Raw genomic sequence first — 11,217 nt, forward strand, 5'->3', positions numbered from 1 at the left:
GTTTTGTTTGTTTTTTTCTTTAGTTATGGTCTATCGCTTTTTATTTTTATTTCTATTCAATTTATCCTCGGCAAAGGCGTTTTCACCAGACTTAGTTAGAATTAAAAAGAAAATAAGTTGGTATTAATTAAAGTATAAGATGTTAATAAATTATAAAAAGTTATTTTGCTACAAATGATTAATAAAGTACAAGGCCTGGAAAAAAACGTTTAAAAATACCTAGAGGTTTAATTTAAAGCGTTTTTACCACATCAAATATTGATTTTCAACCTGTAGTGATTTGTTTAATCATAAAATGTTTACATAAAAAGCTAACCCAGAGCTAATAAAATTTGGTTACCTAGCTTAACAATTAACAATCTCTTCTCCTATAAGGATAACTTTAAGGCAAAGAAATTGAAAAATAATTAAAATTTTATTTCTTACTAGTACTTACATAAATTTAGGGTATGCATTTTTATAATTATTTAATAAGTTTTAAAAATCTACCCCTGACAATGTAAATACATTATAACATCTTAATAAATTAACTAACCTATGTATTTAAATGTTGTCAATTTTATTGCTTTTAACTATGCACATATTCAACACTCCTATAAACAATAAATTTGCACATTTTTTACCACTAGGTTCAATTTTCTATTAATAAAGCCAATGGTATGGTAGTAAAAAATTCCTAGGCCCAAGCATTTTAAGTACAACTTTATATCACTTAAAATAATATTAAAATAGTGGAAGATAAATACAAGAAAGCACTTTTAGCAATAAAACATTTTAGTTAACACATTTCTATAAAAACTATGAAGAACATAAGAAAGTAGAAGTAATGTCAAATAATGTATTTCTTTGTAAAACAAAAAAATCAATAAAATTAAAAAATATTCAATATTTTATTATTTAAATTTAATTATTTAAACTGGCCTTTGTGTTTAATGTAGACATTTTTTTAAATAATAAAACACCAATTTCTCTACAAAGCAAAGTAATCTAATATTAAAAAATTATGCTTCAAACTGTAACTTAATTTACCCTTTAAAAATTTTAGGCGTTAACAGTATATTAAGCTATGGATTTATGAAAATAAAAAAAAAAGTAACAACTTATTAATGGTGAAAAACACAAAAAATGTCACCATTTTAGGGGGGGTTGACTAAAGTAAAAACAAACACTGCATTAAGAACAAATTAACTATATGACAGTGCCAGTAAAGAGAGATTAAAGTATATCTGTTAGTACCCACATATATTTGCTGCCATATAGGAGCAAACGTTTTTTTAATTACAAACAGTACAGAAAAGAAGGGTTATATAGATATTATAAAATAAAAACCTAAAATTATTTAACGAAAAAGTCGTATTTTTTTATTTCTCCAACACTTCTGATTTTACACTTGAATAAAATTAAATGTAAAGTTTTTAATATTTGTTGCTTTAGACAATTTCTTATTTTGATGCGATAATTGTAGATGATTTTAAAGAATAATGCCATGACCGTTGAGGTAAATTTAAGCAGCTTACTTTTTCACAATTTAAAATCATCTTTACAAGTTTTTTTTTGTACAAATTGCAGTCCGAAAGCTTAACAAGTCTAACTAAATGGGCCCGCCCAGATAAAATAAAATTCTCTTGAACCAAAATTTTAAGGTTTTATTTCTGGTTTTGTTGTGAAATCAGCCATTTCAAACCTTCTTCCAATCCATCTCCTGTTGTAGCACATGAAGGCTGAACATACCAAATTCTCTTTAAATTAGCAAGTCCAAGTTTTAGCTTTAATTCTTCCGGTTTCATGGCATAGGGAAGATCTTGCTTGTTGGCAAACACCAACACAACAGCATCTTTCATCTCCCTGTCGTTCACAATTCTGTGTAACTCATTCTTAGCTTCTTCTATTCGATCACTATCGGCACAATCCACCACAAATATTAGTCCTTGGGTGCCAGTGTAATAATGTCTCCATAATGGACGAATTTTATCTTGACCACCAACATCCCAAACATTAAACCTTGTTTTCTTGTAGGTAACGGTTTCCACATTGAACCCAACAGTTGGAATAGTAGTTACAGATTGGCCAAGTTTTAGTTTGTACAAAATAGTTGTTTTACCGGCGGCATCAAGACCCAACATTAGAATTCGCATTTCTTTGTTGCCAAGTATTTTGGAAAATATTTTTCCCATCTTGAATTGTTGTGTGATTTAATTTCAAAAATCTAAAATAAAAATAAAACTAATTAAGGTACCATATATTAATAAGACATTATAACAAGATTCAACATTCAAAAACAACAACTTTTACTTTAATTTTAAACTATAATTGTTTTACCTATTTTCCCATAGTTTATACATAAATTTATTAAGACTTACTATTATTTTCAAATACTGCCCAATCTGCCAATTAGGCCTAAACTTCGTTTTTTTAATCACTCTTTTTAAAGTTATGAGTTGATTTCCTTATTTTCTCTTGTCTGCTTTTAAACAATCAGAATTTTAAACAAAACTTTAACATTCAGGCGGGTCAACAGTTTAAAGAGATTTACGTAGTTATCTAAAAATAGTTTTAAAATGAAACAATGTTTAAACAGGAAAATGTTAAACAATAAATGATAAGCCCAACCCACGACGAAATTCTACGTAAATAAAAATGATTTCATTTGGATCCTGGTGGGACCGACTGCCGGTTCTGTCAGGTACTGGTACTGATTACATTACAAAACAATATTTTAAACAAAATATATTCATTTTAACGTTATTGCATAAATTAAAAAAAATTATTTAGTTAGATAGGTTTATACAAATATAACGGAAGAAACTTTTGCCAAGTCGAACCAAAAGACGGGGAATTATTTAGCACAATGGTCAATAATATCCAAAACTTTGCGTAGGGCAATTGAGAAAAAATTATTACTTGTGTATAGACCAAGAAGCCGTCTTTTCCATTGCATAAATTAAAATTAACAAAAAATGTATAAAACAAGTTAGTTAAAACAAAAAATCAACTTGGGTTCAACTCACTAAAGAATGTGATAAAAAATATTTTCTCTTTGACTTTATTTATAGATAGGAAAAACTAACTTACCATAAATTCAATACTCTAAATTAGTAACCAGAATTAATCCACAAAGAATGTATGTTGTTTGTTTATTAACTATTATACACCATTTTTTTACATAAGTGTTTTACAATCAAGTATAATACTCAGACTTTTAGGCATACATACATAAAGGATGAAACCTAACAATCTGAAAATAAATTTGCCAGGATTAAGGTTATATTACTTTTCATACAATCAGCTAATTACTGCACAACATAAAATAAATTTCAATATCTTTAAACTGTTTAACAACTGATGTTTTGGCGTTCTAATTATAACAAAATGAAATTCATAATTGTCACAAATTCAACATTGATTATAAGCGAGTTGAAAAGTCTTACGTTAGAAGAATAAACAATTTGATAAAGAAAATTGCGTTAAAAGCAGAATAATGTTCCTATTCTTGATTAACTAATACAGTGCTTGTCTTTATAACAAGAAAAACATACTTTATATACAAGTGTTAATTAAGCTCACGAAAATAGAATATTAGGTCTAATAGGAAGTTTTAAATGTTTCTTATAAAATTTTTGATAAATATTAACAACTACAGTAACTAGTCAATTTAGAATTTTCCAAAAAAATTTGAGAACATAATTTTAAGGGCCCAAGTATTATGTTCGACATTGGCTTAGATTGCTTACAAATAAATAAGAAGAAAAAGTTAGTTTAAGCGCTGGCAGGTTATGAAATAAAGTCCCTTGAGATGTTAGTACTCTCTCTTAAGCCTATATATACATAAGTAAGTATAAACTTTACCAAAATCACAAAAATTAGGTTAAATCACCATCAGAATTTAGATATTAGAAGAAATGTAATTGATTTTAAAAATAAAAAGAATTTGAGTAAACCATTAGCAGCTTTTTCCACACCATTTATAATAGACAATATATGTTAAATTTCTTTGGCTTATAAAATTTAACGCAGGGATATTTAACACTATACAATATGGAACCATCAAATAAAAATCAAGACAGCTTCAAAAAAAATTAGGCACTCATAATTGGATGTAAGACAGAGGCAAAAGCACTGCAAGCAGATCAATTTCCATATTTTTAAATACAAATTTCTGAATTTAATTTTAAGGTCAAATTATAGGAATCCTGCTTTTTTTACTTGATATAAGGTTGATTTTTTGGTAAGATAAGAAAAAAAATTGTTACAAAAAAAGCATCTTAATAACTGATTAATATACAGAGGAAAAGAATGGCTTAAGATTTTTCCTGTTTACCTTTAATAACAAAATCATTCAAAAAATAAATTTCGAAAACTTTCCGAAAATTTTTTCAGCAAAAATCTTGGAAAAATCAAAAGCTTAGGTCACAAACGAGTTACTCTTCTTCCTCTTCTTCTTCTTGCTGAGCATCTCCATCCATCATTGCCTCTCCGAGTTGTTTTTCCAGTTTTGTGATCCTCTTGTTGTTCTTTCGAACTGTAGCCTTCAGTTTTTTAATATCATCCAACAAATCTGTTATATTGACACCCTGAAAAAAATCAAATTTTCTCAAAAAAAATGAATTTAATTTTTTTATTTAGAAGTTCTAATGTAAAACAATAATGTGAAAGCGATAGATAAGTTTTAACTAATTTAATTCAAATTTAATTAGTAAAATTGTTTAAAAAAGTCATTTTTAAAACTAGAATGAGTTTTAAATAATATTCTAATATAAACTTTCAAATACAATACATAAGATTGCTGTACTGTAAAGTTTACATTGGAATATTATTTGTCTAAATAACACAGTCTAAATATATAATTCTAATGTAAACTTTAGAATGAACAAAAGAGTTTGTTACGGGGGGCAAAGCAACTCCATTTTCAGCCGGGGCAGAAGGTTTGTTCGAGATGCCAGAGATTTTAATTGGCTTCATCGCCACCTGAGTTCCAACTGGGGCTGCAGTGTTATTCTTAAAAGCCTCATAAACTAAAAAATAACAATATTGAAAAATTGTCAATTTAAAAAGTTACGTAATCATTTTTGACAGGATAATAAGCTCATTTAATTTGTTTAAATTGTAAAATAAAAACATTCATTCAACTATTAGTCATATTTTTTTAATTGTTGTTAAATATGAGTGTATATATAAAACACAAAAAAGTTTTAAATTTTAAATAGCGCTTTTTTAAAATTTTTATATCACAAAAAAAGCAAACCACATTTTACAGAATTTTAAAACCAGCAAATACATAAAAAGTTAACAACATTTAAATAAAAGTCAAAAACATACTTGGTTCCCAAGGACCACGACAAGGTTCCGCACTCTTTCCATCTTCCCAAGCCTCCGCCGTTACTGCTGGTTGATCGGTTCTAAAATCTGGGAAAATGTCATCTTGGAACAAGTCAGACTACCGTAAAAAAACAAAAATTAGCAAAACAGACATGAAAAAGTAATTATGTAATAAATTATTTAAAGTAAAGTTTAAAAATTTTTGTATGAGAATTAGAAATACACCAGAAGCGTAAAAACATAAAAAAAGTACAAATAAAAATAGTTTTGGATGTTTTATATTAAACTACTTTATTTGTAAGAAACTTTAATAAAAGCAAAGTTTTTACCTTTCTAGGAACAGTGAAAGAAATGGGTTCACATTTATCTGCAGTAACTTTATAATATCTGAAAAAAAATTTGAGAAATTTTAGTTTATTTAACTTGGGCTAAATTGAAAACATTAAATAAAATTAAATGACCCTTAACATAATATACATATTTGTTTTGTTTTATAACACATTGCTTCAAAAAAAAGTATGTCGTATTTTACAACATAGTTTAAATGGTAATAAATATATTTGATTTATTTGTTTAAATAAAAAATCTATAACTAAACCCAAGGAAGTAAAAGTAACAATGTTTTATAAGTTAAAATAACTTTAATAAATTATTAACCAGGCTTTCTATAACTTCCTAACCACCTAACTGTTTACCAAATATGGTAAGGACCTTTACAGATAGCATTGCCTACACGTTTAATATAAAACTGAAAGCACTATAAGTAAGCTCACATTTAATATTATTTTCTTAAATATACTATAATATTTTATGGTAAAATATAGAGCATTTTATTATATATGGCTTTAAAAATTACCGCATTAGATAGTGGTTTAGTAAACTATTTTAGTTGGGTAAAAAATGTGATTTTCTTTAGAAATTACAATAAAGTATATTATTAAAATGAGTATACATTATCAATTACATTTTTTTATGTTTAACACAAGTTCTTACACACTTTAATTAGGTTTTAATTACATTAAAACAAAAATGAAAAAAAACATTTAGTGTATCTTCTCTAAAATTTGTTAAAACAAAACTAACCAAGTATAAATAAACTGCATTAAAAAACTTATGAACATTTATGGCCATTTTTTAAACAATTTTTAACATTAACAGTGCATTAAATTTACCTAAATCCTACAAATAAATTCAATTTGAACTTAAATACTTTTTAACTATAAAATAACCACTTCAACATTTTAGTAATTCTAACACCAACCCTCTATTTTAACCCAATTTTTTACCTTGCAATTTCACATTTCCTGGGGTTGACCCCTCGTTTTGGGAGCCAAGATCCTCCCCTTTGTCCAGCTCCCGAAGAAGCAGTGGGACTGTAAGTTGAAAGCCAGTGAACATATGGGGCGTTATTGTCGATCTCATAATACGAGATTTGGGCTTCCCCCTGTAAAAAGATTAATTATAAGTTCAAGAGAAATTTAAAATTAATTAAATTATGGAATTTTTTTTTTTTTTTGGCAAGTGACCATAAAGCTAATGAAGTCACAGTGTCCTAATTTTAAGATCTAATTTGTAATTCAAGTTAGATGTAGGTTTAAAATCTACACATTATTCTATAAAAATTTTAGAAAAATAACTTAACAAAACTTGTTTATGGTATAAAAATGCTCAGCGAGTGAATTTTAACCATAGATAATTCAATTTATAAATAACAAACAAAGAAAAAAAATCTAAAATCTGCATAAACTTTCTCAGAAAAAAATGCAAACAATAAAACAATGCGAAATGTCATGGTATAAGTCAGAGGAAGGCAACTTTGCCAGCGCTTAATCTAAAAGACAGAAGCTTCAGGAAGTATGTAATATCCTGCCAACCAGCAGAGGTGGAATTATTTGATTAAAACCAAAACAAATACATAAAGTGGATACATAAAGTAATAGCAGACCATTGTTTAATATACAAAACCAACCTTGTAAAAATCAATGAATAAAAACGTTTCATCATTTATTGTGCAAGTTGATTATAAAATTAAATCATTTTTGTTAATTGATGCGATAATCTTAAAAACTTGTGCACTTACATGTTAACAAACTAAATAACAAACAATAAATACCACAACAGACTTATGAATAATAAACACAACAAGCCATATGTTTACACTTTTACGTACAACAACTAAATCTAAAAATCAAGAAAAGTTAAAACCTAAAACATACCCTAGCACACTTAAACAGAATGCTCGTATCTTCATCATAATAAATCTGCATTTGTCCAATTGAACCTGTGTCGTTTGCTGTAGTAAGGGTGTCATTAAGATCATTCTACAAAAAAAATTTTGTCAAAATTAAAAGAAATCTTTATGCCTAATATTTCGGTTTTTAAAAATTTCCTAAGTTTTTAGGTATAACTTCAAATAATTGATAAGTAAACTTGTATTTTTAGTTCAATTAATAATTCACAACAAACATAAATATTAAATAAAGTAAAAAAAAAATAAAAACTTTTTGGCCAAGAAAATGTCAAAAACTAATTAATTTCTGTATTTAAATAAATTTTAGTTAAACTTTGAGCATTCAAGTATTAAAATGTTAATTTCTTTTTATAAAATTACCGCTTTCTAGCAATTTTTTACCAGATTAACTTCAGTATTGCATAAACCTGAATTAATAGGCAATAACATAAACAAAAAAGAAATAAACCACAAATTAATACGTAATATGAAAACATACCACTTTGTACAGAGCATAGATTCTCACAGCGCTCTGGTTGAACCCAAACACAACAATTCGATTATCGCTAACATATTCACAACGTGAAGATTTTCCAGTTTTGAAGAGTTTTTTAAACTCTTCACTTTCCTGAAAGTTAAAAATTGTTAATTTTTTTATCATATCAAAATAGGTTTCTTAATTTTACAAATATTTTAATATTATTTTAGGTAATTGGGTACAACTATTTTGGAGTTTATTTTACATAACAAATGCTCAAGAATATAATTTTTTTTAAAGGAAGGTTAACAAAAGAAAAACTATTATTTAAAACTGCTTAATCAAACATTACTAGACCTATATATATTTATTTATAAAACCCTACAAAATGGGCCAAAACCACTGTCCACATTTTTCAAAATCTCACCCTGACAACTTCATTTTTCCTAGGGTCAACAATCTTGAAATTATCGTGTTTATCGGTGAAAGCAAACTGGGATCCGTCATAATTCCATGCCACGGAGCATATATTACCCGTACTTATATTTTCACACACATGTTTTTTTCCCTGGGTCAAGTTCCATATAATAACTGTACCATCAGCAGCTAGAATTTAAAGATAAAAATTAAAAATAGTATTTGTAAAAGTCTACAAATTATCAAAAAAACAAACTTTAAGAAGAAAACATAATAAAAAAAATTCAAACCAAGTAAACATAACTTTTCGTTTAATTTGTATATTTAATAGTCTGTAAATATAAAACCTTAATACATTTTAAATCTGACTTAGAATAAAGAAAAATTCTCAATAAAATTTTAACCTGCACTGAGAAGAATTCCTTCAACTGAGGGATTCCACTTCAACAGCACAACCTTCTTCTTATGCCCGGTAAACGTTCCCAGCGATTCTGAAAGATTGGTGACTAACCCTCCCTCGGGAATTTCCCATAACTTATTTTAAACATAAAAATTTAATTAATCAACATTTTAGACAAAATTATTGCTAAATTATTAATTTTTTTATACCTTTACACTTCCATCTTCAGATGCTGTGGCAAGCATGTTATCATTAAAAGGATTGAAGGCAATGTCAGTAATTGTTTCACCATGAGCTTGGATTACCGGGTGTTCTGTGGGTAATCTTCCATACTATAACAAAAAGAAAATTACATTTTTGTTTAAATTAGAAAAAAAATAGTTTTTGTATGATTTAAAATTTTTTGGTAGATTTAGGATTTCAAAAATGATTAAATTATTGTTTTAGTAAATTAAATATCAAAATTGTAAATAAATTTAACTTTATTTTAAAGCCTTGAGTATTTAAGGTCGAATGTACAGTCAGTGGTCCATTTAAAATTAGGAATATATATATAACAAAACAATAACAGTTATGTAATTTAGGTTAATTTAAACCTTTCCATTTTCCAGGATTGTCACACTACCCCCACCACGTGTATGATTAATGTAAGCAAAAAACTTGGGGTTAACAGCACAGAGATCTGATTCCAAATTCTTTTCGGTAAGATGCAAGGCCGTGTAGCAAGCATCATTCCTCGACGGTGTACCAAACACGTGCCTAAATTTGCTGCCTCTCACCACATTTCGTGACATTATTACTTGTTACAAACTACCAAAACAACGTAAAGATCTTAACCAAAGTTACTTCTAATAAAAAATTAAATTTGCGTAAGTTATTTGAAATAAAAACACTAATAATTTACAATTTAAACACTTACTAAAAACTCGACATTTAAAGCACTCTTTTAAATTGTCATCTGAATACCTAACTTAATAAACACGAGGTATTCTTGTCATAAAACGTATCAATTTTCATTTGTCTAGAGCAAAACCAAATGAGAAAAGCGTTAGGCGTTTTCTTTTTGCCACCGAAAGCCTTTAATAGAACGGGAAGTGGTACGCATCCACGCGCAACGAGGCAAAGTTCCGCATTATTTTTAATTTATCCTCACCGTCATTAAAACACGTTGTAGCTTTTAATTTAAAATAATTTTAAACACTTTTTAAACCTTATGTATTCCCTATATTAAATTTAATGTCTATATTTTATTATAGAATAAATTTTAAATATATTTTTATAGTTAAAATAAATTTATTTTGCGAATCAAAATACATTTTTACAAAATAAATTGCAATGAATCAATACAATAAATTGATACTGCATAATATAAAGAAAATACTTAATTGTAATAATACAAAATATTTAAAACCAAAAGTAAGTTTAGCTTAACAAAGGTGTATCTAATTTATGAACAAACAAAGTCAATGCAAATATAAAACTAGTTTCGTTTTCAAAACGAAATTCTATGCATAATATATTAAAGCAATAAAAATTTAATTGTTCAGTTCAATAGGATGTTTAAATCATCGACTCCAGCTTAACATAAGGGATCGGCAGATACAATCTTTTCACCAAAATATTGAGGTAGGTTGACACCTTTTAGAAGAATTTCGACGAATCCTTTACAAGGCTCTATACACTGTGCAAATGGAAGGCAAATAATATAAAACCAGGCCAGGAAACCAGCGATCGGCCAACCGAGAAATATCAAACCTATACACCAAACCACCGACCATAAGAAGTTGCCCATTTTGTGATTTTACAAAAGTTCTTCTTGACAAAACAATTTAGTTTTTTATTTCTGTATGTGTAATAAAAACCTGCGCAAAATTTATTAATTTTAATATAAAAATAGTTTTATTTTGGTTATAAACATATTTATACTTTTGTTTTAAATTTTAGATATTTAAACTATCGACTTTAACTAATGTTTAATTAAGTAATATTTAATTAAAAAAATGTATGTTCATTTTCTTCTGACATCGCTACGTTGCTACCCAAAAACTTTGTTACAAATTACAGCCTAAAATCTCGCATGCTCTCTAAATTACAGCCTTAGTAAACAGAGTTTCAACCGTAACGATATTTTACTGGTACCGCGCCCATATTCCACGCAAACAACAATGTTTAGACGGGACCTAACCTCTTTGGTGTTAATACAAAGAGTTGTGCAAACAATAAGAATGTCAAACAAAAGTAGACCTGTGGTTAACGTAGGTATTACGTATCCACTGGAATACGTGCGTTGTTATAGAAATATAACACGCACGTTTGTATAAGTTGGTTTTTTAATATAAATAAATAAAAAACTTATATTTGTAAATATATTTTTAA

The 11,217-nt window shown here is 27.3% G+C and overlaps 2 protein-coding genes across 2 annotated transcripts; both read right to left on the reverse strand.

Moving 5' to 3' along the window:
• Window positions 1–568: 568 nt before the first annotated feature.
• LOC145753216 (ADP-ribosylation factor 6-like) lies at window positions 569–2,553 on the reverse strand. Its single transcript, XM_082569614.1, has 2 exons — window positions 2,361–2,553; window positions 569–2,206 (listed from the first exon to the last, which is right to left on the reverse strand). The coding sequence occupies exon 2, from the start codon at window positions 2,172–2,174 to the stop codon at window positions 1,647–1,649; it is 528 nt and encodes a 175-aa protein (XP_082425740.1). The 5' UTR covers window positions 2,175–2,206; window positions 2,361–2,553; the 3' UTR covers window positions 569–1,646.
• Window positions 2,554–3,117: 564 nt separating this feature from the next.
• Window positions 3,118–9,688, reverse strand: LOC145753953 (coronin-1A-like). Its single transcript, XM_082570502.1, has 11 exons — window positions 9,438–9,688; window positions 9,051–9,173; window positions 8,846–8,975; window positions 8,452–8,630; window positions 8,046–8,174; window positions 7,533–7,637; window positions 6,603–6,760; window positions 5,646–5,703; window positions 5,317–5,434; window positions 4,885–5,012; window positions 3,118–4,571 (listed from the first exon to the last, which is right to left on the reverse strand). Exons 1-11 carry the CDS (start codon window positions 9,633–9,635, stop codon window positions 4,419–4,421), a joined length of 1,479 nt encoding a protein of 492 aa, XP_082426628.1. The 5' UTR covers window positions 9,636–9,688; the 3' UTR covers window positions 3,118–4,418.
• Between the last annotated feature and the right edge of the window lie 1,529 nt (window positions 9,689–11,217).

The sequence above is a fragment of the Corella eumyota genome, chromosome 5 (genome assembly GCF_963082875.1).
Source record: "Corella eumyota chromosome 5, kaCorEumy4.1, whole genome shotgun sequence".
Taxonomy (NCBI): Eukaryota; Metazoa; Chordata; class Ascidiacea; order Phlebobranchia; family Corellidae; genus Corella; species Corella eumyota.